Genomic DNA, 27,619 nt, shown 5'->3' with positions numbered 1-27,619 from the left:
CAGGAATCTTACAAGGATATTAATAATAATTTGAGTGGTGCAGCTGTGAGCCAGGAGCCCAGAGAAGGTGTTTGGATTCTCCATCCTAAACGATTTTCAAAACACAACTAGACACACTCCTGGGCAGCCTCATCTAACTTTGAGTTTAGCCATGCTTTGAGCAGGGGATAGGACTAGATGACCTCAAAAGATCTCTTATGATCTATTGTTTTCCTTTGATTCTGTGATTTGAACTCATCTTAATACCATAGACCTGAACGTCCCTTTACATCTTTACTTCATGTTCACAGCTTTGTGAAAGTTCAAGTTACTAAATCTCGTTACTAAATATAGTAACTAACTTGCAGCAATCATTAATGTGGAACATTTAGTAACACAAATCTAAATTATCATTTGCTCCTACACACATTCTGACCTCCAGAACAAGATTTTGTCCTTGTTATTTTTTTTATCAGCTCAGGGTTTTTCTGTTACAGAAAAAATACCCCTTGACATTAAAATATGTGAAACCACTTTGGTCCAACTTAATTATTATTTTTTTCATTTTCACTTCACCAGTAACTGCACTGGTGTCACACTCCTACACACTTCTGTAAAAGGTGTTGTTATGGTGACGTATTTCACATGCTGCATTTTTCCTTATGCTTCTATTAGCACTTTTTTTGTGTCCCTCATATTGTTTGATATGCCCACAAGTGACCAGTCTGCGAACTGTTTACCGCCTAATTTCACTTGCTGTATTTTTCATCTGTTCTTGTAATTTTGCGAAATTGACTGGGGTGAAAAGTTTTCTGGTGGTGTTTGCCAGCCCTGTTTATCCTCCACATCCCACTACTGCATTACAAAGAGCTCCATCTCTCCTAAAGCATCCGAGGAGGTTCAACCTTTCAAATTGCCTAATCAACTTCACATTAATACTGCTCAGTGAAAGAGGTATCAGCTCAGGTTTGCAGTCTGTTGTTAGTGGTGGACAGAATGAAAACTCCATTTTCATGTGTGATTATCTTTCATTATTTTATTTGTGACTGAGTTTCCAGGTTGATTATTGTTGATACAAAGTAAAATGCATGGAAGTGTGTAATATCCACTCAGCAGCCCTGAAAGGAGCATACTCTCAAATATCAGAGCAGTGCCGCAGTAAATTGCCTCTTATTTATTACAGGATTGCATACAGAGGAGATAACAGCAGAGCTAACAAGACTGTGCATATATATGGGTTACATTAGTAATGAGAAACAGCTATGCTAATTAACTCTGCTCCCTAATGAAATTAAATTCATGCAGTAAAAGACATTTATAATAAAGTCAATACAAACCCAAAGTATATCAGTTTCTAATCCCTTCACTATGGCAGGGTGACATAAACAATATCATGATTATATATTATGGTGGAACAGTAATCACTGACAGGGAGGAAGGGGGACTTAGTGTTGGTAGGCTGAGGTTGTTCCAGTTTCCCCCAAAGAAATAACAGCTTCCTTCCCACACCCCTTCCTCTCCTCTAGACATGCAGACTGGTAAAGTAGTGAACTATTTTTTGTTGCTTTTAAAGTTAATTTTGGAAAAATAACTTGATACATTAATTTGCACATGTAAATTCCTTAAAAGAAATGTAAACTCAAAATGGAAGTTTGAGTAGAAGAAATAAAGCAGCATTTCTTCCCACTGATTCCTCACAATTATTTTCATGATTGAGACACTGGTGAAAAGGGCTGTTGATGCTTCTGTTTTGCCCTGTAACATTTCAGTTAACTCACTTGCTACTCTGTCTTGGGGACAGTCATATCATCTCCATTGTTGCCAGCTGGGTGTTGACTTGGCCATGCCTTCTCTTCTCAGTTGTCAACCCACGTCATTCTACCTGGCCAGCCTGGTCTGTCCATGCTTCTTCATCCTGCTGGTGAAAACAGACATCAGCTTTGGAGTCTGGGGTAGCTAGTGATTGTTCACTGGCCATGGGCTCTGTTGGCAAAAGGCTATGTGTCTGTACAGTCTGTGGATGGAGGCTTCTGAGGTTGTGGATGAATTTCATTGGACGGAGACCCAGGTGCAGGCTCTGTTGAAGCCTCAGCTCTAGGGGCATTGCCAGTGGGGTCCTCTGGAGCTTCATGGGCTGTGGGGACAGGTGATGCAGCAGAGGTGGTCAGCTCAGAGACCAGGTCCTCCTCATTCATTAGGCAGTTAATGACATCCAATGGAAGAGAGGTTGAGGTGAGCCCACACCTGGGATCTGTTCCAAACAGAGCTGAGTACAGTGCACAGTTTATTCCAGAGTGGTGAGATGAATTCTTAGCAAACCACACAAAGCATATTCACATAGACCAGTCCCAGAGGTTGTTGTCTGCCATCCACTCCATGGGCATCTCCTTAATATTGCTGTTCGGATGCTCTGCTAGTTCTTGGCTTTGACAGGTTTTCCAGGCACTGAGCTGAGATGTGGCCACAAATACTTTAGTTCTTGCATGACTTATGAACTCTGTTTCATCATGCCCCTGTCAGGGGCTGCAAAAGTGAGAAAGTTGTCAAGAAACTGTAGAGCCACCTCAGCTGGTTTTTTTGGTGTAAGTGGACAGAGAACCCAAAATTTGGTGATGCAGTCCTGGTACACCGTTATCCACTTCAGGCTGCCTAGACACATGGACTGCATATTGATAAAGTCAGTTTACCCCCACACTAAGTGCTGCTTGTTCAGAACAGACCAGCCAGCAAACCGTTCCTGGTGGTGCCTTCCTTTTTTCTTGGCACACTGCACAGAAGGATTTGAAGTGCTCAGCAGCTTCTCTGGTCATGTTTGCATACTTAGACAACAAGTCTTTAGTGACATGATCACAGCCATCATGGCCAGTAGCCATATGTGCTTTTTTGATGATATCATATGTATCCTTGATGCTCACATAATTAATAGGTGGGAGATTACTCTTTCGTCTGCCTCTTCTTAATCAGCTTTTCAGTGTCCCCACATTACAGAACTTCATATCTGAAATGAGGAAATAGCAAGCAGTTTATTAGCAATAATGCTGTGCATCTAAATGGGGAAAGTAGTGATGTGTACACTTAGAGTTAAAAAAACAGGAAGAGGGTTCTCCATACTTAATTTGCAAGCATATAGCATTCATGTCTTGACTTTGACTTGGGATTCTGTTTTGTCTTCTTTATTTCAGCAATAGTTGCACTATATGCTGCCTTTGGGATCACATACTTGGAGCATTTCTTAAACTTTTTGTATAGTTCTCTAAAATGAACTTTGAAGTCCCGAGGCATCTTCAGGAATGATTACTTAGCAAGCAGAGAAATCTGATTCAACTCTGTCCTTTTATGTACAACTTCTCTTGCACCAATTTCTGATGTATGCTACAGTCATATTGTGAAACCAGTCATTTCGTAAAATAGCTAAAATCCTCAGCCATTTCTCAAAATGACTTCCAGTTATTTTGCAAAATGACAGAAAATAACAGGCAGGTATTATGCAAAATATCTAACCCTAGCTTTTTGAACTTATTAACTTAAAAGTCAACAGAAAGAAGTGGTTTATTTCATTTTATTTCCCAAACTGTTCAAAACTACACGGTATATTGCAGAGCAAACTACGTACTATATTTTCTAAAATAAAGACTCTCATGAGTTCAACTTTGCTTTGTAACATTTGCAGCTGTTTTTAATTTTGTTCCGTTGGACTGTTATTTGAATCACCTGACCTTCCCCACTAGAACAATAGCGACAATAATTCACATTTTGTGAAATACTAGAAACTATTAGGCATTTCAGGTGATGGCCAAATGAAGAATGCAGTCCAGTGGTGTAATAAAATGGCATTATTTTCTGAAGTGCCTAAACCCAGTCACTTGATGTGGTTAAAACAGTCATTTAATGAAAGAACTGCAAATTTCCGATTTTTCTTTTTTTTTTTTTCAAATTAGCCACTTTCTCAGTATCATCATAATATGTACAGATTGTCTGCTGTTTGGGTTTAAACTTCTGAAGGACTGTTTACTGTAGAGATAGTTCTATTCTTGCAAGCTGAATTTAACTTACAAACTGCTTTTCATCATGTGAAACTTTGTGATGCCATTTCTAGCGTACGGACACAGTTTACGTCTTGAGCAGATCCTGATTCAGCTGCTCCTTCTGTAACAGAGGGTGGGAACTAGGGTCTGTCTCCATGTATGTGGAGTTTGTACCCATTCATGTTTCTCTGGATGAAGCCCCCAGATGCTTGAGGCTCTCCTTCTCTCCAAGGGTATGATTCAAGGTTGTCTGCCACAGGATTTTTCATCAATGCAGATGCAGTCTCTGCTGCCTTTTCTTATTTTCTTATTTTCTCCTGTGGTTTTGTAGCACCTGACCAGTGGAGTCTCTGTGAGTCTCACATCTGCTGAGGAAAAGCATTGGGAAGGCAAAGTCCTATCTGCAATTCTTACACTTCTCTGCTAGAGGCCATGGTGCCACCACTGTTGTTTGCCACCTTCTCAGCCATAGGCAGGCTGTTGTGTTTCTCTATGCTGTAGACCTCTAAAACAGAGGAGAGGCTGTGAGCTCTTTTCCATGAGCCTCCTTCCCTTAGCATGCAGCCCTTGCTGAGAATAAACCAGGGTCTTGCTTCCCAGGTTCAGATGAAGCATTTGGAGATGCTGTTAAATTTCTATGCTAACATCTGTCTTGCCTCTTGTTGGCATTGAGCATGTGGCCCTTCCTGAGCATGACCCTGCTATGGATGGGGTTGCCTGTGGATTTGATAGCCAATTCCCCGGTTGGTTGTGCGTTACCCTTCCCAGCTATGGGACTTGCACCGTTTCCATTAGCCAGACTTCAGAGTCAGGTGAGCCCCCGTCACCCATGGGTGGCACGCAATTCATTGAGGGCACAGCTACCAGAGCTGAAGAGCAAAACCAGCCAGGCATTCCCAAACTGGACATGTTACTGGGGGAGAGGGAAGTGTTTCTGGTTGAGAGTAAAAGTAGCCAGCTGGCCTGTCTGCTGCCTCACCAGAGGAAAGAAGACTATATATTACTTACAGTGACACTTCAGGGAATAGATACTGTATATTACCTTTATTGGTATTTCTCTTTTCAGCAAAAATCTGGCTTATAAAACAGCTGTTTACAAGTGGGGAAAATTACCTCACTGAGTACTGGAAAGTTTAGTTTGATTTTCTGAAGTTTCTGTCTGGGAGGTCAAGCTGGTGTTTTATTAATGACTCCTTGGCTTTTGAAACCAGACCTTGTTTCAAATCAAGTCCTAGCCATAGGGTTTACTTACAGGAAAAGTGCACACAAAGTCCTATTTCTCTGAGAACAGCAGAAATGAGTGACTTTATGGGTCAGAAGTGTCTGATCCTCCCACTCTCCTGAGGTTTCTGTTCAGGAACTCCTGCCTCCACCACTTTCAGGGGTTGCCATGCCCTTATCTCCCCATCCCTGGAGAGAGCATCGAGTGCCTGAAACCCCCTTCCTGGCCCACAGCTGTGGAGGTCCCTCCTTCCCCTACCAACACCTCTAGTCTAAGGCACCCTGGTCCTCAGGAGCACATGGAAATGGAGATGTCAGGTGATGTGGATCTGTGGAAAACTGCCTGGAAAAAAAAAAAATCTGGATCCCAAAGGGAATTAGACAAGTAAGATTACAGTCTGATAAACACCCCAAATCAGCAGTGCTGCAAAAAAAGCAGTCTTGCTGTATTTGTCCTTGCATTGACTTCATTTTCCATGACTCCCTGGTGAGCTAGAGAGGGAACTCGTGCAGCTGAAAGCCATTGAGCAGAAGAATCCCAACCCTATAGAAGGAGTGATGTGGGAGTAGGAACATGGAGTGGCGGAGGGCAAGTTTGCTCCCGTCAGTGAGAGTACCAATTTTTGGCCACTTTAAGGGTTCAAAAAAACCCATGACACCAGAGTCACAGTTTATGTTAGCTGGCCACTGTGTGGCAGAAACATGCTGATTTTCTGCTCTCCTATCCTCCTCCCCTGTCACATTCTCCAGGTCCTATCCCCTCTATGTCCTGCTCTAACAGCTTTTGTGTTCTCACTTGGTTGCCTTCCAATCCAGAACGGTCCTCTGTGATCCAGAGTCAGCAAAATCAGGGTCTCCTTTAAAGCCGTGGTGCCTCTGTCCAAGCAGATGATGGTAACTGGAAACTCCCCATCCCTCATGTCAGCAGTTCCCCATCGCTGCCTCTGCCATCCCTGTAGCCACTTGGCTACATTTTGGATGCTGCTCTGGCCTTGTCTACATTTTTGTTTTCAGGAGTTATTCAGGCTCTTCTGTGGCACGGCCTGGCAGCACCTCCACCCCTCCTCAGCCCTCCTGGGGGAAGTGAGCAGGGAGAGGACACAGTGCCAGTGGGGGGCAAAGCAGGGGGAGGCTGGAGGGAGCAGCAACCAGTCCTCCCTGCAAGCCCTGTCAGCACCCTTGCTGGAAGCATCACCCCCTCTCATCACCTGGCAGGGCAATTCCTGCCAGTGTTAACCGAGACTTCAGTCTCTTGGGGCAGAGATGTAAAGCAGATGTAAAGTTTGTGGACAGTCCCACAGAAAGCATGACTTTGTGCTGAATAGTGTCACCAACTTAATGCATGGAATTATAACCCCCTAATTCTGCTCATTATCATCCTGAGTTAGCAGTAACATCATTAGCATCAATTTTTATCTGGAAAAAAACCCCACTATCTAGTGGGTTTTGTGATGCTGTGGTGCAGGGTACTGTGAATGTGTACATTTTAACAAGAATTAAACAACTTGTGATTTTAACATATACATGAATAAGACTGATTAAGCTGTATGGTCAGGAGGTACTGTTCATAAATGTATTTTCTATTTTTGGAAAGTCTTGCCAAATTCAGATACAAAATGCTTTTCATTTATATGCATATTTGCAGGAAGGACTTGCTTAGTCTTTTCAGCACATAGTCATTTTGTTTGTTAACAACTTTATTATGACAGAAGAGTTATAATATAGTGTTACAAAGGTATGCAGTGCCTACAGAACACATGCAAGGTATTTTCTTCCACCAACAATGTTGCTATAGGAGGAAACAGAAATGTTGTGCCACTTTCCATCTTCTCTCCTGCCACAAGGAAAAACTGCTTTGTTCATGTAGTTTTAAAACAAAGCTGGATCAGAGCAGTCTATTGCTTTCTTAATGGCACGTAATTAACTGGTAGTGAGCCACACACTCAAGCTGACTCCTCCCATGTTATGAAAGTCTCTGTAGTTCCCCAACTACTGTTGAATCAGGCTGGTGGTTGTCTTCTTCTTTACCATGATCCTTTTGGGGCAAATGCCTTCTCAGACAGTTTTGTCTCAGATCCACACACACTGCAAGCTCTGATATTTCTATCTTTCCAACCTTTTGTGTTATATAGCATTGCTCAGATACTGACCCCAAAAATACTCTCTCATGCTCAGACCTCCCAAGAGATATAGAGGAGCTGGAAGCCAGAAAGAAGGCAGGGAAGAAAGACTATAGAAGAGATGGGACCCTATAAAGTAACCATCTTTGGCGGGGCTGGAAGCAACGAGTATAGCAATCAGATTGTGCAGGTACAGCAAGATCAACCAATAGTTACTCGATTGCTGTATGATGAGCAAGAGGTGTTGAAGGCAAAGTAGAAAGGAATGGAAAGATTCAGAAGTATGAAAAGGTGGGCTTCAATAGCATCATGAGGAGAGACTGTCACTGGAAATTAATTGGCTGATGACCTCTAATTTGTCAAATTATTAAAATATTATTCCACTGACTCTAGATGAAAAAAAGTGACCTTATGCAGATGGCAAGAAGAAGAAAGATAAATTAGCCATTGCTGTCTTGGGTTATAGCAGTCAGAGATTTTTACTCTTCTTAGGGGGATAGATGTAAAGCAGCTGAGCAATGAAAGCCTGAATATCTTCCATGGAATTATTTTGCTGATTTTTTTCCTCTTTTCAAGTAGAATTCAATTCTGTGTTCAGAGATAGGAACTCACAATGTCTCACTGAGGTATAATATGCTTTTTAGCTACACCAGGTTTATTAGCTTTTTCCATCCCTCCCATCCAAGCAGTGACATCTTAATTTCTTCTGCTAGTACTAAATGTATAGGGTTGATTTCTAGATAAGATACTGTGAGTAATTAGTTATAAACTTCAGAATTGCACAAAATCAGCATAGGAGAAGAAAAAAATCATTGTTATCTTGGAGACCTAAAATATTTGACTTTTTAAGAGAAGACAACTGCTGTCTGAATGATCTAAATAAAATGATCCTGTTAACTTTTTTTTTAATTGAGCAATCCTTTAAATTAAAATACAGGATTTTGTTTGAAATTACAATGTTCATTTCAGTAACAATGTGACATTTTTGTTGTTGGAGACATCTTCGTAATGTGTGAAAGAGAACAAAACTCTTCTGCTGCAGTGATACCATCTCTAAAAGGCCATTTTGATAGGATCTTTTAAGAAATAAATATTTACTGCTAATTTGTTTTTAAACTATTGGTTTAATTGTGCAATTCATTTAGAAAGTTATACTTGTCTTTAGAGTGAAGGAACAAACCTAGTCAGGAGGAAAAATAGCTTCCCTGATATTTACGAGACCTTGTGGGGAATAAATAAGAAATGGATGTGGGAAACTATGTAGATCTTTAAATTTCAAAAATCTGTGCCTTATTCCATAGAAAACTGCTTTTCTGTGTTTCTACATGCTTTGCAAACTCTCTTGAGTCTCCTCCTAGTGCCTTTGACTTCACAAACCTGGATGTAAAAAGCGAAAGACAGAAGAACTCATGTCCTTTCCTCCCTCTCCTCCAGGTGTATCCGCAACTCACTAGGCAGCACCTTGAGCAAATCCCAGAGGTAACCTTCCAGTTTACCAGCTGAGACACTGGAGGCTGTTTGTCCTGTGATTTTGGGGAGAAGGTGGGCAGAGCCCTGCGCGAGTGTGTTGCACTCTCCTGACTTGCTGAGGAGGGGGTTTGCCGTGCCTGTCCAGCACCGTGCCCTGCCAGACCCAGGTCCATGCACGCTGCAGGAGGTTGTCGCTAGCAGCAAGACAACCTGCTGCGGAGCATGCCCACCTTTTGCTTGAAGAAGCGGCTTCCGCTCAGCACAAACGACAGCAGGTCCAGACAGCTGAGGGCAGTCAGACTCAAAAAAACTTCATTGTAGCTTTCTAACTGGTCAAAATCACCCACGTGCTGTATGTAGTAGGCCCGGAAGAGGTGATAGGGAAGGAAGCAAATTATGATGACGCAGATGAAAATCAGGTTTTTCACCTGGGCCAAGAACTCTTGGTGTGACCAGAGGGAGGTGGAAAGTTTTCTCGCTACTTTTATGAGGATGAAAATCTGCAGGCCCAAGAGGATACAAGTAATGCAGGCAACAGCTACAATTATGGTGTAGTTCAGGGCTTTCACACCTTCCTGCTGCAATTCTCTGTGGAACTTAAAGCATGTTGTATCATTGTATGAGCCTGAGCGTCCGTACTCAAAGCACAAGACTGGCACCACAAAGACCATGACGAAGACCCACACGGCAGCGCTTGCCGCAATGGCATGCAGCTTCCTGTAAAACTCCACCTTGTCCTTCCATTGAAAGAAGATGAGCCACCGGATCACCAGCGTGATCACGTAGAATAGGAAGGTCAGGTACATGTGGATGTGCACCATTGCACTCACCATTTTGCAAAATGGCATCTTGAATTCCCACTTCTTGTTGACATAGTAGTGCAGGCGGAAGGGCACCGTGAAGAGGAGGAGGCTGTGCACAATAACTAGGTTGATGATGGCTGTAGTGGTCACGGACAGAGTGTTCATCTTGACCAGCACAAAGGACATTGTGATGGACCCGATCCCACCTCCAGCAAAGGCAACTGAGTAGACAGTAATCAGTATGGCAGTCATGGTGGTGTTGTGAGTGAAGGCAGCGGAGGAGTCACTGCTGTTCCTATTCTCTTCAGTCATGCTCCTGAAATCTTCCTCGTACATATTCTAGAAATGAAAGAACGCATAAAGACTAAGATAAGGTAGAAATGAGAGGGTCCACCTTAAAAGCCAGCATAGCTTTCACCTGCATCTTGCTCGAGGGATAATCCTGGAATCTCACAGCTGGCACAAGCTGCAGCCAGTAGTTTTATCCAAACATCCTCCAGATTAGAGAAAAATGGCTGAGAAGCTTGGGTGAAGAAGCACTCTAGTCCTTATGATGCTGTTAGCTATACCCTTAAAAAGAAGCATGAGGTAGTAATATGTGGGAAGAAGAGATCCTTAGAGAAATGACATGACTTTGGTGGTTTTGAGCAATCTGTGGTATTAATTCTCTCTTCTGAGCATCTGCATGCTTTTGCAGTGAAGATCAGAGATACCATTTGAATTCTGCTACTCATTCATCAGTTTGTTTATTTGCAACACAAATCTGCCCTTCCCAGAGCCAGATAATAACCATATGTTGCTCTATGGAAGCTACAAATTTTGTTTGTTACCGAGAGCTGAGTTTTGCACACATTGCAGTCAACTCCTTCTCTATGGACAGTTTATCTGAGTAAGGGATTAAACACCATGGATACCCAGGCTCCATGGAGACTTTGCTCAGATCCTGCCAGACCGAGTAGCGTGGGCAGTGCTGTCCTGGTGCTCAGGGCCATTTCACATCTAATATGTGGTAACCGGATGTTACAAAATGGGCTGTTCGAAAACATTAGGAAAGGACATCCTGGGGTAGTGCAAATAAGCCTGCCTGGCCCAAGCTGAGGCTAGATGAAAGTTAATAGCAAGTTTAATAAGTATGCTATACATTTTTTAATATATTGCTGTTTCAAAGAGAGAAGAAGTATAATTCTTATAATTCTAAATGTAACTTCTGGTGGGATTTTTAAGTACTACAAGATGGAGTGGGAGGGGAAGAGTTCAGGTAGGGTGTTATCCTGAAGCACGTTTGAATCTATGAGAGTATCGAGAGGATGCCCACGCTACAGTCACAGAAAAGGAGCAGGGAATATTGAACAGTGCCAGGCTCTGTACTATCCCAGTTATACTGCTACTGCTACCTGAACTATAATTTAAAACTGACTCTGGCATGCCACCCATTTCACTGGTGAATCCCACAGCACAAGAGGGGGTTTTCTCCTGGGTGCATTTTTGCAGGTTTTCTTTTAATACTACAGTGTTATCAACTTCACAAAGCAGTTCCTCTAGCTCTTTGTACGAGCAGTGTCTCAGCTTATTCTCATTTTTAGGTAGCATATGCTGCTAGAAGCTGGGAGGGGAGAAAAGTTCTTTAGCAGTTCTCTCTTTTGCGGAAAAGAGGAAACACCTGTAACAGCTTTATAAACTGGTTTTGCTTGCAGCGGGGCATGGATATCTGTGATAAATCTCAGATATTTTTTGTTGTTTCTTAGCAATATTTCTAAGCATTTGCCCCTACAGTAATCAAGATCTCTTTATACATTGAAAAATCAGTTATTCTCTAGCTATCCCAATGCATCTAAGACGCCAGATATTTTATTGTAATCAACATAACTGCCGTATCTCAAATTGATGTGTTGGTTGTTGGCACTTACTGACCTTTTTGGTTTGAAACTGCATTGCAGAGATATGTGGACAACTAATTCCAGTGCATTTTGAGAAGTAAAATGGGTTGCAGTGGAAGACTTTTTTCTTAGAGGCGCTGCTGATTGGCACACCGCAGCTCTTGCATCAGAAACCATGCAAGTTCCTTCCAATTCTGTTCTCGTTTCTGAGACATTGCGTTTTGGCCTCACAACCGTGCAAGCCAGAAGGGGTTAGCAATCATCAGTTTTTCCAAGTTGCTAAGCTTTAGTTCAAAAAGATGTCTCTAAAAAGTGGCATTATCACACTGTTTTAATTTAAAATGCATATTTGAAGCTTAAAAAGTGCCACAGCCCTAAAGGCAACATGCTGGAAATGCAAGCTGTCATGAGCAGCCCCAGCAGCAAGGCTGCGCTTGGAGAAGAGGGACTCCTCGCAGTCACCCCTCAGAGCCCGGCAGTGAAACTTGAACTGAAGGAACAGATAAGCAGGTATTTTCCTCATACAGTCTTATTAAGGGACAGCTAGACACCTAATTCTGTCTGCAAATAAGCAACCGAGGCACTGAAATGCAGGTTTCTGCAGAACTTTGTGGTCATTGCTAAATCCCTTCATTGTAAGATTCTGCAGGAAATCTCATTTTCATTAATCTTCCAAAAAAAAGCTACTGGCAGCTATGATAGGAGATTATCAGGTCCCCATTACTCCAGGCATCCCACCGAAATATCATTGCCTGATGAATACAGAGCATAGTATGACACAGGGTATGCTTCACAGAGGAAATGAGGCTTTCCAGTGAAATTAAGTTTCCTAATGTAATGTCATTCACATAGCTATAACCTACTGACCTGAAATACAACTAACAAGACCTTCAGCCAGAATTTAACAGGAGGGACAAGGATTGAGAATGAATGCAGATCTTAAAAGAGACTAATTAATAATATAACATAGGCTATGTACTGAACCAACTGGAAACATGAGCTATAGAAGCCTCCAGGAGCCAGACAATACCTCACAGAAGAGAAGGAACAACAGGAGGGACCACTGGATGTGGTATCAAGCTACCGAAGAAATGGTCTTTTGCCATGCTGTTTAGCGCCTTGCCAGTGTCAGCTGGTATAAGCTCTTGCCAGCTGTAAAAGCATTGCTTCAGTACTGCTCACTGCAGGGGGGTTGGACTAGATGACTTCTAGAGGCCCCTTCCAACCCAAAACATTCTATGATTTTATGAATCTAGCTTGCTTAAAACTAGCTTTTTTAACTATCTTGCATTTTACAGAGTGGCTATACCCTGTCCACAGAGTTACAGTTCAGTTTCATCCCTTCTTCCCTCATCTTCCCACACCCCCTGGCCTCAAACCATGTCTGAAGCACCAAGGAGCTCCTCCAGGATGGTACTTTGCAGCTTTGCCTCACCCAGAGCAGCTTCCCTTCGTGTGCACTAATGTTAGCTCTTGACATCTCTAAGAACAGAAGGAGCACAGAGAGGACTTACTCCATCATGCATCTAAAGGCACAGAGTTTCTCCTCAAGGACGTGTTATTGTTTCCATGACTTTCTACCCCCTCTAGCTACTGCCAGTTCAGTATTTCTCAAATTTTGGAGAAAGGCTTGGTCTTACTCTGTGTTAAGCCTCTCATCACTTGGCTAAACATTGAGCAGCCATGAGGTGATGATGGGCAACCACTTCATCTGAATGCCATAGCAGCTAAAGAGACAACTGCTGGTACCAAGGGCTTGGGGACAATTGCCAGAATAGCTACGTTTTAGATTGCCAAGAGGCCAGGCGCTGGGTTCTTTTAGAAATATGATCAGGAAAAAGATTCTTGTGCATTCAAGATTCATCAGTTACCAGTGTGGATAAGGCCATGTTCACTTCCTGTGACTTTCTGCACAGCACAGCCCATGGGACTTCCCTGGACTGATGTCTTCAGGCCAGAACATGTCATTTATGAAAATGATTCGGTCTCTGTCAAAATTTTCCTGGTAAAAGAACATTCATTGCAAACTTGTTTCTCTTTTATCCTACTGTTAATTATCCTACTGTTTAAAAAAAAGGGTGAACCATATTTCTAGACAGAGTTTGTACAGCCTCAGCTTCCAGGCATAGTACGTCCTTCTGGTTTTCCTTTCAGATTTAAAAACCCTTTGTCAAATTTTGGCTTTTCCTATAGACATCTGGAGATAAGAAGAGATAAGAGATAGAAGATACTTATCTTCACTTCATCCCAGTGATATTTGTTCAGTCACTGAACTGCCTCCATCAGTGCTGTGCTCCTATTCTTTGGTTCTTAGATGAACAACTCTGCATTTGGCAGTGGTAAAACACATGTTGCTAGTTTGCACCTGATTTAGCAATCTGGATCAGTCTGTCACTGCCTTGCCCTCTTCATTGCTCACTATTTTCCCAGCCAGGTTCATCAGTCACCATTATGTTACATCAACATTATATCAACTTATTAATAAAAAAAAAATCTCATTTGTCAAAAACTATGACGCTCTTACAATCCTTGCCAGTGAGCTCTACTGTCTGTATAACAAGTGTTTGCAAAATTTATGCCCCCATATATGCCTGCTGAGGGACTGGCAGGCTTCACACACATTTTCATGTGTTCCGACAGTTGGGTTCTGCAGAAGAAGCGTTTGCAGCCTACATGCACCCAACTGAGAAGTTTCATTTCAATTTGGAGGGGGAAAAAGTTCAATTCAAATGAAAGATTTCTATTTTTGACAGACTTAATAGAACGGAAAAACGAGTGTTCGTCAGAACTGCCATCTCTGCATTGAACTAGGCTAGGTTGGAGGCAGTGCAAAATACAAATATTGTTTAACAAAAGTCTGTTTAAAATATGCATTTGTTTCACAAACCTCCTCATTTAGTCTCTGAGCTGCTTTCTGTTGAGAGCACTGTAAGTGCTTTTCGATTTGCTGTTATTCCATGCTGTGTTATGGTAATGTAGGCTCTGCCACCAGAATAATTGCAGCATTCTCTTAATTTCAAAATAACCACATACACCTGAACTTTGAAGCATAAACATCTGCTTAAAGGAAAACATTACAAATTAAAAATATGAAATATCAAGTGTGTGTTTACATTTGGATATTGACTTTTTTCAAACGACTTTTAGTGATTCCTCTAGCTCATTCACTCACTCATTGACTCATGTCTTGTAGGCTGTGTCATCATGATCCTGGTACTTTTTAGTTTAAATCAAGTCTATTGAACAACAAATGGGATGGAAAAACATGTTGAGTTAGTCCTCTTTTGTTTGTGATTTTCGCTGGTTTTACACAAAAACGGAAACCATGGAGCCTTCCTAAAGATAATGACTTACTGTCCTAGCTGTATATTAGCAAAGACACCGAACTTACCCTCCTGGTCTTTACAGAGATCAGATGACATCAAACACATGCATAAAGATGGATGAAAACAAAAAGAGTTGCCTCCCACTTTTAGGAGGCAATGTAGAACTACAGGACAAAAAGGATAAGCAAACGTTCTCCTGTACTAGGAAATTACAAATAACGATGACGAAAACAGTTGTGTAGAAAAGCTTTAAAATGAGTTGAAAATAAAACAACTAGATGACTGGCTACTTTTTTTTTTCCCTAAAGTTGCAAACATTGTTATAAAAGCATTGCAAACCAAGGCTTTTGTTCATTCTGTGTATACTTACAGATTAGAGTTTATCTCTAGTCTTCAAGTGTTATTTATTTGTCTCTTCATTTTACGTAAGCCCTAAGAACAAAAAGCAAAACACCTGATATTTTAAAGAGTCATTGGCTTAAGTCATTCTTTGAACCTATGATGAAGCAACAACCATGAGGCTCAGCTATGTGAGGGCAGGGCTGCCCGCAAGCACACAACATTTAGGAAGATTTTTAATTGCTTTCCCAGGGAGGAGTTCATGGGGAGAAGAAATGCCCCCTTGGCTTGCATGATACTATCCCCTACCAGTCATCTGGGGTCCTGTCAGAACAGCTCTTTTGTGAATTTAACACAGAATCCCCTAATTTGCAGCTATTTCTTAGCCACAGGAAGACTTCAGAGCCTCCCATTTCTGAACAGTTACGTTCTTCTATTGCCTAAAATGATCAAGTCTGCACACAGATGTAAGCCCCACACAGGCAGTCATTCGGAAAGGTTATTCCCCAGAGTGGAGAGAATAATTTGAAAGAGTATTTTGAAAAAACAGGGTAGGACAGGAGCAAAATATAATCTATGCTGTAACTAGCTAAGTGTGGGTTTGGGTATGGTTAAAGTATAGACATCAAAGTGTAAGGGATGAAACAAAGCTCACCCTAAAGCCCAGCACTGTCTCAGCCCTGCTTTCTGCCAAGATTGTAAGCTCAGCATCTGGGTCTCTTGGGACTTGATGCCACTGCTACACCTGTACGCTTCTAGCAAAATGAAACTAGGGGATTTTATTAAAAAAACATTGGCCATGTCAGTATCGAAGGCTCATCAGCAATGATAATTGTGCATAAAACACAAGAAAACAAAAGGCGTGGTAAAAGATGTCTTAATGCAGGACTGTGTCTCTGTTACAAGCCTGTGCAAGGTCAGCTTTGCCTGCCCCGCAGGCTTAACTCATTTCTGTCAGAGCACACAGTTATGCTTGAACATAATAGTTTTGAAAGCAATGGTATTAACATTCAACATTTATGTATCATCTTACATAAGAACATTTTTAACTGACTACATCCTGTTGCATCACATTTAGTTAAAAATACCCAGGGGACGTACTGTTTTGTGGTACTTCACAACAGACTGGTATGTGATGGCGACTGCCTTGTTGCATTTTGCAATTTTAACAGTGGCTAACAGCTAAAGAGCTGTTCAGATAATATTAAAAAATGATCATAATAAAACTTAGCTCTTACTTACTAACTTTCCTCAGTTGATCTCTAAGCTCGGTTAAAAGGCATACGTATCACTCTTCCCATGCTACAGCTAAAAAAATGAAACCTCTGTGGCAAAGCCAGATATAAAGCTAAGATATTCCTAAATCAAGCCTTGTACTTTCTCAAGTTAGTCATGTTGTCTTGGATTCTTGTAGGATTTGTTCTAGAATAAATATATCCCAATTAACAGTAGGACAAAAGCCAAGATATCTATATCTTAAAGACCTGCAGGTAGCATCTAAATGTGGGCAGGGGGGGCGTTAAAATTGTGATTTTTTGATACGTATAATAAGTTAATACATATAATATGTTAATATGTGTAATATTGTTGATACATATAATAATTACATAACATAAGTTATATAATATTGTTGATTTGTGCTGAAAACATTGTTGATAACCCAAGAATGGTTTTGTTACTGCTGAGCAGTGCTTACACACAGTCAAGGCCTTTTCTGCTTCTCACCCCACCAGTGAGTGGGCTGGGGGTTCACAACAAGTTGGGAGGGGACACAGCCAGGACAGCTGACCCCAAATGACCAAAGGGATATTCCATACCATATGATGTCATGCTCAGCATATAAAGCTGGGGGAAGAAGAAGGAAGCAGGGGGAACATTTGGAGTGATAGCATCTGTCTTCCCAAGCCATCGTTATGCGTGATGGAGCCCTGCTTTCCTGGGGATGGCTGAACAACCTGCCTGCCCATGGGAAGCAGTGACAGAATTCCTTGTTTTGCTTTGCTTGTGCACGCAGCTTTTGCTTTCCCTATGAAACTGTCTTTATCTCAACCCACGAGTTCTCTCACTTTTCCTATTCTCTCCCACATCCCACCAGAAGGGGGTGGGGGGTGGGGGAGTGCTTAGTTGCCGGCTGGGGTTAAACCATGGCACAGGTTGACTTATTTCCATATGTTTGCCTTCTGCAGATTTTCAGTCCTTGCACTGACTCAGGATTAAAACAAATATTGAAATACCAGAGTGTGGTCTGGGACAGACATCCTCATTATCTTTGTTCGTCTCTAAGCTGTAGTTAGTGTCAAGTTCTAGATAGGTATAGAGAGCTTAACACACAAGATTGCAATTCATTTTCCTTGCTAAATTGATGCAATTTTGCCCAAGATTTAGCAACAGCATGTATAATCTCTGGAGTATGTTTCTTGCACATTCAAAGAATAGATTCCAGACTGGTATGTTTAGATTTTCACCAGTAATGTACTGAGCTGGTGGCAGAATGCGATTATTTTAGAACATCACACACCAGCTGAATTTAAACACAGGTGCTAGAAATGCACTTATTTTGTAAGTTTTGAGTAATTACTGCTGGCTAGTCTTAGCAATACCCCAAAATCTAGAAGAAATATGACAGGGGGGTTGCACAATACCATTGTATCATCTGGATCAGACCTTCACCTAGTTTGAATTTGCATTATAGCAACAGTTTCATGGGCCAAGGCTGTTTAATAATAGTTGAGAACCTGACCCAGATTTCAAGGACTGCTTGTCCTGTGGTCTGAGTATCATCAAGGCTACTTTACTCTGGATTGTGTGAAAAGTCCTTGAGAAAAGAGAGCCATGCCCTTTATGCTCAGGCATAATACATGCTGTTAGTGATTTTTCAGCTGTTCCAAAGTTGGAGATGTACACAGAATAACCATGGCAACCCAGGTGTTTTGTTTTTCTACATTTACTGTGCCAGGACTCAAGGATTTGGAGTGCTAATTCAGAAGTGGACCATACAGGGTGGTAGGAGGTACGTGGTGTTGGGTCTTCTGGAAGACTGTTCCTGTCCTTCACTTATGTAGGTGGCAGAAAGCAAAAAATAAGATCCACCTGAACACCTTAAATTCATGGTGGGTAACCTGACTCTTAGTTAGCTGAGGGTAAAGCTGGAGTAACACTCTTGAAAACACTGAGCTGTGGTTGATAGTAGAGAATCAGGTCCCTAGAGGGGTATCTAAACCTGCAATTGCTAAGGGTGATTTGAGTTTTGGAATATTCCCCAAAGTGTGAGGGACAGTTACATGAATAAATCAGCTTTGCTGGACAGTTGATCAGACTTCTGCCAGTCAAAAAACTCTATTAGAAGTAGCAAAATATTCCTTAATTATGTCATTTTATTTTACACTGGAAGAGCTAGACCCTGCTCCCCATTACATTCATGAAAGAATCAGGACTTGAATTATCAAAAAACTAATTCAGTGCTGGTTTCTAGCCTTCTTTTTTCCTTGTATATGTTCAGATCCATCAAATAAACTTAATTTATAGTAATAAATATAAGCCTGTTTATACCAGCCAAGGCATTGTCCCATAGTTGTGTACTAGTCTTGCAGTAAGCCATGAGCCTGATTCCCCTCCCTAGTGCATAATTTTAATAGTGTCCAGTTCCAGTTTCACCAAGGACACCTTTGATCGAGTCTGGTGGGGCAGCAGATCAAAGCCCTGCTTTTTTGATTTTCCTTTTGATTTGTGCCTGAATATAAAGCAACTATAGCATGAAGGCACGTTCCTCTGAAACCACCTTCTGAAATCCTGCAGTAGAGATACCAGGGGGCTGGACAGATTTAAAAGGTTCAGTTTCTTGACAACTGATTTGATATAAGCTATCCTTTCCTAAACTGGGGAAAATCCCATATTGCCATGTATGTTTGACTGTGAAAGAGATGGGTTTAGTAGATGTACCTGTGGGGTGACCAGCACCAAGTGTTCCTCAGGCCTTTTCTTAGGATGGGTCGGAGCAGTGTTCTCAAGCAAGGGCAGTATCTGCTTCCTAGGTAAAAGGATGAGATATAGGGAGAACATCATCCTCTACATCTTGTGCTCCTTACACAAAGCCCAGATCTGCTCAGAGTCCCTCCCAGTGCCAGCTATGGGCCTGGTCCTAGAATGTAAGACCAGCTGGATCAGTTATTAAGCTGTAATTGTGACATGTTAATTGCAATTTATCTTTATGCATAAGATCAGCTGCTAATATGAATAGCTGAAAGCCAGTATGTAGTTAGAGTAACTTTTAGCTGCTACCAACAAAATTACATTTTTGACTCATATTTCTAATGTGCCTTACTATTTCAAGCACCTGAATAGAAAGATACAAATTATCTACAAAAGGAAAAATGTTCGGTATCAATAACAGCCAAAAAAATTTCTAGATAATAGGTTTCTTAAAATGTCTCTATCTGGGTTCTGAAGCTGCTGTGATTTGTGGCTGTCACCCAGGCAGTGCAAGGCGCCCTATGAGCAAGAAATACTGCCTGTGACACATCAGAAAGAACATTTCGGTAAAGTATAGGGAGGAAAATGTGACTTGCAATTCCTGGTTTCACGCATCTTTGCACAGCAGAGATATAAATTCAAGCTCCTCTGAAAAGTGGAGATATATCTTGTGGCCTTCTTCAAGTTCCCTTTTCTAATTTAGGGGGAAAAGATACCCACTTTGCAAGTTACTATCCCTGGGCATTTTTTTACTCAAAAGAAATTTGCTTAAAAATATCTGAGGCAGAGTGGTGTGGAGAAAGTCTGTTTCTCCTTCAGTCTATCTCACTACCTTTCCCTCCTTTGGAAGCACCAAAGTTGCATCTCATTCCCTGTTGAAGTATAGCATATCAATAAACCCACCTCAAATTCTATTCAGCTCTTACCCTAATCCAGATCTTTCAACAGAGAAGTACTGCAAACGAAACAAAACCTAAATCCCCATCAAAATCTGCTGTACTCCTTTAATAGAGGGGGGAAGGAGGGGTCACAAATCTAGAAAGGAGCTGTTTTAATACTAATAGTTTGCCCAGCTTTCCCCATACCTACTTCTGTTTTCTACTGGCGCTCTGCTTTGGCCTCAGTGTTTGTCACTGAGAAAGGGAGGAGCAATCAGGGCGACAACCAAAAGATATCTGTGCAGACTCCTGTCTAAATGGACCTTTCTGAGAAGGTGTCTGTCCTACCTTTAATAACTGCACATTTCTAGCAGCCTGCCACTAACTTTAATATTAATCTTGTTCTGCAGGATTTTACTAGTTCTGTCGCTTACCCGTAGGTTTTTCAGGAGATACGCCTTTCATCAGGAATCCAACACAGCATTTCGCTCGTTATTGGAGCTTGTTCTCACCAGGATAAAAAAAAAAATGGAGGGGGGGCTGATTGACAAGGAGATTAACTTTAATATTAATCTTGTTCTGCAGGATTTTACTAGTTCTGTCGCTTACCCGTAGGTTTTTCAGGAGATACGCCTTTCATCAGGAATCCAACACAGCATTTCGCTCGTTATTGGAGCTTGTTCTCACCAGGAAAAAAAAAAAAGGGAGGGGGGAGCTGATTGACAAGTAGATGCATTCCCCCTGCCATAAGGATGACATTAGACTGCAGAGAATAAAATTATACACGCGGTACCATGCTGATCCTATATGCATATACTCCTTTCCGAGAAGAAAAAGCCCTTCCCTTCACTCAAAAAGACAGTGCTCATCTTAAAATTTGTTTGAACTCCATACTAGCCTCTCACTAATTGCCTGCTGAGGCAGGCAGCACGTTGTAAGGAATAATATTTTTTTTAAAAATATATTGCAGCACAAGTCTATTGCTACTTGGCCTCAAAATGTTTACTGCAATTGTTAACACTGTTTTATTCTCAGATTGTTTATTTCATTTGATTTCTGACTGCAGAAGTAATACAAATGTTATCATCATGTGAATGGAAAAAATCAGATTACTAATGATTACTTTCATGCTGAATATAGACATACAGATATTTATGAAATTTAGTATGTGTTGCCCCTGTTGGCAGAGGAGCAAACCTCCCTGCATTAGACTGAGAATGCCTGCCTAGGAGCAGCACAGAAAGCAAAGCTTAGTACCGGTACTGCTAGGTTATTACTGAAGATACTTTCCTACCCCAGCATGAGCACAATGAAATACATGACTCCCCTGCTATAGTTGGGTTAGACAGGAATCCAGGGTCCCTCCTACCTCTTTCAGAAACAAGGAATTTACTGCAAGGGAATTGCTCCAGACTGCATTCATAAAGTACTTTGGTTTGTAAGAGCCTTGCCTGATCAGCACAGCTAAAGCCTGCATAAGGGAATGAGGCACGGCAGGCACGCGAGTGCTCTATTGCATCCAATTGTTTGGGCTGAAATGGTTCATTTTGCTGTTAAATCTGGAGGCTTCTGCTCTGAGCTAATGATAAACATTTGTGTTAAATTAAGAACTTCAGTGCATTTGCCAAAGTGTGAAGCTAATTGTGTCAGGAATAAGCTCATTACTGCTGCATTTTTTTAAGACTTTTGCCTATTTGAAGTTCAGCTGAAATGTTTAGGATGCAGCTAGAGAATCCAGCCAGGAGCAGCTGCAGAAACAACTAGGGTAGGGGCTGCTGTTTGGGGCTGTGGGAGGGGTACCCACACCTGCCCTTCATCCCACCATCCTCCTAACTTGCTTTTTCCCCTAAACCTCTCTCCCCATCTCATCGACACAGGACTCCCCAGAAAATCTTGGGCCATGCTGCTTGTGGCCATGTGTGATAGTTCTTGCTCAGATCTGCTTATTTGGCTTTGGACATACATTGTGCTGTGGTGTGGCAGAGAGCACGATGCCACTGAGCCCCTATTCTTGATCAATCTTTAGACCTCTCTGTAAAAAAGAGAATTGAAAACAATAAACTACCAATTAGCTTCCCCACCTAACTTCCCTCTTTTCATTTCAACCAGGTTATTTCATGTTCTGTACAGCTTTCCGATCACTGGAAAGCATAAGGACCAGTTATTCACTATAGCTCTTAGTAGCTCTTCCTAGCTGAAGACAGGACATTGCCATATGACACTATGAGCCGTATAAGATAGACATCAAAAAAGAAAAAAAAATTTATAAAATCCAGCTGGAGTCAGTGGAGCGTGGTGGAGAGAAGCGCAAAATAGAACCAACATAAGTTGGTACAACAGTGCGTGGTGTAGGAGATACCTTGTGCAGATATGAGCTCTGATCCCAAAGCAAAATAGCCACAGTAGGGCAGTGCCATGCCATTTAGCTTCTCAATTTGTTGAGACTGGCCATAGCAATATGCTTCTTTAGGCCCATTGCTTCTGGTTCTTGAGTTAGCACATTAAGCACTAATTTGAATACATCTTCAGAGCAAAGATATCCCCAAAATAGCTTTCCTGTTGATATCAGTGATGTTAAGAATTTGGGGAGATTAAGAAAATAAAGCACACAGTTAATGTGCTTAATTGCGCTGCTGAATTGGAAATGAGAAGCATCAGCTCACTGAGGAGAGATTCCCATTGCTAGTTTTCTTTTCTCTCTGCACCATCAAGTCAGGATCATCACTGAAAGTGATTCAATGATTTCCACAACCCTCATGGTGACAGAACTCACCATTCACTGCTAAGTATCATTAGCACAATGAAGAACGCAGATAAAGCAATGCCTATTGAGTATCCACTCCACATTTTCCCTTATGCCTCTTACTTTGGCTAAAACTCTTTTCCCTTTAATTTCACTTAAGAAGAAAGATTTCACTGTGTTCAGTGAGCTGACAATAAGATAATGAATTCTGTATCAAATGCTATCTCCACTTAATTTTCAGGTTCAGTTTCTCCCAGAGAAATGACTGGGCATCCGAACTCATTCCATTCCCACACCTAAGATTATCCTCACATGAACTTAATTTCAGCTGTGTACCACAGATCTCTTCTAGGTTAGGAAGAAGTGGGTTAATCTGGTGAGAGGCTCCAGCATTTTATTTTGCTATGCTTTTTTTGAAGTGTTTTCCCCCTGAACTTTTTTTGTTACAGATTCAGAAGCAGCCTGCACATGTTTTAGAGGTAGAAGGGTAGAACTCAAGCAGACTTTCTGTATGGCGTTGACAGAAAAAGATATCCATGTTACCATGTGAGTCTGAGGTATACGTGCAATTCAGAACGCAATGCTATGCAGAAATATCTAAGTTAGCTTTAAATAGTTAGTTGGTGATAAATCCGTGCTGGTGTGACACTCCCTCTAGTCAAATTTTTCCCAGTTTTCCAGGCTTAGAGGCTGTAGTATTTTCAGCGCTTCAGTTGGCTTTCTGCTGTCTCATGCAGAGGTACCAAAACTAGCTCTGGAGGAGCTATGTGCCCATCACAGTTTGTGTCTACTGTGGCTGTTGAATCACAGAAACATCCTGGTCAGCAGGGACCTCTAGAGATTTTATAGTCAAATCTCCTGTTGAAAGCAGGGCCTTCGACTGGGTTGCCCAGGGTCCCATCAAACCAAGTCTTGAACATTTCCAGCAAGGGATATTCTGCCACTCCAAATTATTCAATCCTGTCATCCCAATTTTTTATAAGGCTATTGAATAGTACCAGGCCCAGTACTGACTCCCAAGGAACTCAACTTGTGACTGGCTGCTGGTTCAACTTTGAGCTGTTAGCCACCACCCTTTCAGCCCAGCACTATAGCCACCTATCTGTGGTCCATCTGTCCAGCTTGTGTCTTGCCATCTTGTCAACAGGTTAAGATGACCGTGTCAAGTGCCGTGCTAAAATCAAGGTAGATGATATCCATGGCTCTCTCCTCATCCACTGAGCAAATTGTTTCATCAAGGAAGGCATCACAGACAGGCAAATAAAGTAATTGTAATGCTCTTTGTAGGATGACAAGTACTTTTCTCCTAAATAAACTACCTTTACACCAACCTCTTCATCATTTGACAGCTGTTGGTCTCAAAATTTCCTTCAGACAATGCCACCTATATTGTTAGCAACTTAAATGCTCAAAATAATCCCAGCTGTGAAACCAAATACCTGGAATAAATTCTTTGCACCCTTTCTCTAAAAACTTCAGCTGTTTATCCTTCCCTGTAGGAGGTAAGTGAATGAAAAGAGGCAAGCTTTGAGAAATGCACAGCTCGAGTAGGGAGGCTTCATACCACCTCCTGCAGCAGAAACTACATACCTGCAATCACCAAGCCAAGGGCTGCCTGCTCCCTCAGCTTTTGAGATACAAGGCTGGGAGAGATCAAACTGGGCAGATCCACATAAAGCCACTCTTACTTATCCACACCGATATATTTGTCACCTTGTGATGTAAGTTGAGATGTAAAACCTTCCATCTGGAAGGCAGACCTGATGATGGGCTGATCTCTGTCTGTGACACCTGTGTCACCCTGAGGTTGACCAGCAGCTGCACATATTTCTGGGACAATGAAGTTTAGGCAGCTCCAGATGATACAGATGGCTGCAGTGAAGCAGCCCACGCTACAAGAGGGTCCTCTACCTCAACACCGACATCCCGTAGAAGATCAGGGCCCTGTTACTTCTCTTCAAGGTCCTCCACAGCCCTAGCCTTGTTTTTTTCAAAGCAGCTACTCCCAGTTTCAGAATTAAGATCATGATGAGCACTTCCCAGAGACTCTTTAAAATAAGGATAAAGTGATTGAGATGATCCCTCTCTGGGCAGTCTCTGGGGCTGAGAACCATGAAATAAGAACCACCACAAAGCTGCAAATGTGGTGCAATCTCTCTGCCCAAGCTATTGTCTTTCTTACCTCCTATGGAAATTTATAACAGCATATTTATTAAAAAATGCCACAAAAACTTATCAAAATAAAATATCATGCTGCAAATGTTTCTGCATTTGAGTAAAGAGATGTGGTAAGAAACAATCTGACGTAGATGGTTAATATCGTCACTTTATTCAATCTAGCTTTGAAAGATATTTGGATACTTTGTGAAGATCAGCCAGATGTTATGACAATGTCATCATTATATGAACCTACACATAATGTTCACAGGACTCCAAGTATTTTATCCAGCTACTGGTACTGTTAGCTTTTCCACTTATAAAATGGCGAGCAGAATCTTCTCAGACTCCAGTTGCTTCTGGCATTGTACTTGAAAGACTGGTTCCTTTACATACCAAAATGAAGCACAACCCTGTATCATATAATCATCCAACAAAGCAAGGCAAAATAGCCATCACACTTCCTACTGCCCTCAGCAGTAGTTATGAAAAATGTGTGATTTTTGCAGCAGCTCTTTTGGAAAGAAGAATCTATGTTTGGCTCACCACCCGAAGAGCGGCAGATGATAGACTTTTTTGGGGGCCAAACATAAACAGCTTACTCAAAGGAGCAATGCATTTCCATGCATCCTAGGAACACCAGGGAGGTTAAAGTGCTCATGTAGTGAGATGCTCTGGGACAGCAGCAAGTGTATGGACAGTTATTCTAGAGCATCTGGTGCCCTTCAAACCTGCAGCCTAGGTTTTCCCCGCTGCAAGTTTTTGTGGGCTTCAGCTGATAATTCTGTCTCAAAGATGAGAACTGCAATGGTACGGCTCAAAATAGAAGGTGAAAAACCAACTCTGTCACTTTGTGTTTTCTCAGTAGGAAGGGTATGAAGCCTGGGGGTTCACAACAGGGGAAGAAAAAAGATGCCACTACTTCTACAGAGATAAAAACACTGCCACTGATACATGATGACCCAGCAAAGTCAAGGAGTCCAAACAGAATGCCGCTGCATAGTTACCTGAATAATACACACATACACCAGTCTGCGATTGGTGACACAAGTAATTTTTGCTGGTGTACATTCTGATCACTTTCCTCCATCCTCCAGCCACAGCTCTGTCTTGTCTGATTTATCTGTATTACTCAGTTCATGCTCTTCTTTTCCCTGATCGCTGAGAAAGACACTGGGCTGCTCTTCCTGGCTAATGAAGGAAAGCTCTACTACATGAATAAAATGAAAAAAACTGTCACCCAGGATTCCTTTGCTGCCTTCCTAACAGCCTCCTGTACATTTGAGCAACAGGAGGACAGGGATGTAACATGCGATATTGGAGCAGATAATCAGTGGTTAAGCCATCCATCCAAAGCCCCTCAAGTAGTAGACACTAAACCACTCCACAGTCGTCCTTGCTGAGCTGCGCAAGTTTCTGAGAGCATCAGGGAAGGTGTCCAAAAGCACTGAAGTCAAGGCAGACCTGGCAACCCTCTGACTGTGATCCTCAGCATCTGAGGTGATTTTGAAAAATTTCTTCTTCATGAAGGAGTACCGAAGCCTATGAGAAAGCTAGTAGAAACAGTATGGAAATTTCCTTCTTATTCTTTGTTTAAAGATTGACTGTCAAAACCAATAATAGTACTGCTATCTTTCTGGTTTACATTTTCTTTTAATAAATTAATTTTCAGAAAGGGTTATGAAAGTGTGGATGCTATTGTAAAAGGAGCCCAGGTGTCCTTCCTGCGAGGCTGACTCCCAATATACCCTTTCAACTACCTTCTACTCTGCTTCCACAGATTTCACAAAATCTGACATTCACAACTACTGCAGCGGACCAAAAACGTGAAGCACTCTTAACTTCCAGCCTATAATGTTTCCTCCCAGCTTTGCTTTAAGCTTACCTCTTACCAGGACCCGTTAAGCTCCCTCCAGATTGGCAGCCTTCTCATTGGAGTTTAATGATATTTCCCTCCTCCTCTCCGAGGTGAGGGCTAAAATACTCCCAACCTGCACGTCTGCCTCCAGGACCACCGCTGAGTACCTTTGCAGCACTTACCCACGGACTCTCTAGTGGCATAGCAGGGGGCTCGCCTCCTTCTGCACGACTCCCCGACTTTGCAGAGAAGTGCTGCTGAGGAACCGCAACTGCAACCCAGCTCCGTCTGCTTCCTGAAACGTCGCCCATTGCCCATAAACCACAAAGAGCTGACAAGTGCGATTGGACCAATGGTTATCAACTCACGTATCAAGTCTATTGATGTCGGTGTGTTTGGGGCTTTTATTTGTTCTTGTTCTGTTCAATACCTATTACATATTTCCCCTTATTGCAAACTGTATCTGCTTGTCAGCAGTTACAGGCGCAGGAGAGAAAGAGGACTAATCGAGCTGAAAGTGAAAAAGCACATGTGGGAATATGCATTTATAGACACGTATGTGGATAGGTAGATACAGGTATTTCTCTCCTGTGGTACAGAAGGCCGCTCAGCCTCTCAGCAGCATTTGCTCAGTTGCTCAGATAACACCTGAGAGAGGAGTATATTGATCTGAGAGACTTCGCAGGAACTTTCCTCATGGTGCAGTGGTAAAATATATGTAGTAATCCTGCAGCAGGGCAGCCCACAAGGCTGAATGCTTTCTGGTAACTCCTGAAAATGTTTCTGTCTCGTTATCAAACAGTAGCCTTCCAAAGAGATGCGAGTACCCACTCTGCATGTGCTTTTTGTACATT

The 27,619-nt window shown here is 41.9% G+C and overlaps 1 protein-coding gene across 5 annotated transcripts; it reads right to left on the bottom strand.

Annotated features, from left to right (window-relative positions):
* Nucleotides 1-1,600: 1,600 nt before the first annotated feature.
* On the bottom strand, nt 1,601-27,025 carry GPR141 (G protein-coupled receptor 141). Of its 5 annotated transcripts, none has more exons than XM_035892764.1 (4): nt 26,948-27,025; nt 19,100-19,187; nt 15,192-15,253; nt 6,857-9,957 (listed from the first exon to the last, which is right to left on the bottom strand). In XM_035892764.1, the coding sequence occupies exon 4, from the start codon at nt 9,952-9,954 to the stop codon at nt 9,010-9,012; it is 945 nt and encodes a 314-aa protein (XP_035748657.1). In that variant the 5' UTR covers nt 9,955-9,957; nt 15,192-15,253; nt 19,100-19,187; nt 26,948-27,025; the 3' UTR covers nt 6,857-9,009. The 5 variants fall into 5 exon arrangements, with proteins under 5 accessions (XP_035748661.1, XP_035748657.1, XP_035748658.1 ...); XM_035892765.1 differs by lacking the exon at nt 26,948-27,025 and adding an exon at nt 26,793-26,937; XM_035892768.1 differs by lacking the exons at nt 15,192-15,253; nt 19,100-19,187 and adding an exon at nt 1,601-2,977 and having other exon boundaries at nt 9,046-9,957; nt 26,948-26,997.
* Between the last annotated feature and the right edge of the window lie 594 nt (nt 27,026-27,619).

Source organism: Egretta garzetta, unplaced genomic scaffold, assembly GCF_000687185.1.
Source record: "Egretta garzetta isolate BGI_Z169 unplaced genomic scaffold, ASM68718v1 scaffold514, whole genome shotgun sequence".
NCBI classification, from domain to species: Eukaryota; Metazoa; Chordata; class Aves; order Pelecaniformes; family Ardeidae; genus Egretta; species Egretta garzetta.
This window is presented reverse-complemented; position numbering and strand designations above follow the sequence as displayed.

What these genes read in the sequence shown, in the direction of transcription:
- GPR141 (XM_035892763.1), bottom strand. Translation starts at nt 26,968, where the DNA reads ATGCCACTAGAGAGTCCGTGG. An exon ending in TGCCACTAGAGAGTCCGTGG is followed by an intron (nt 9,958 to 26,947) that starts GTAAGTGCTGCA and finishes TTTCATTTCTAG; the next exon opens with AATATGTACGAGGAAGATTT.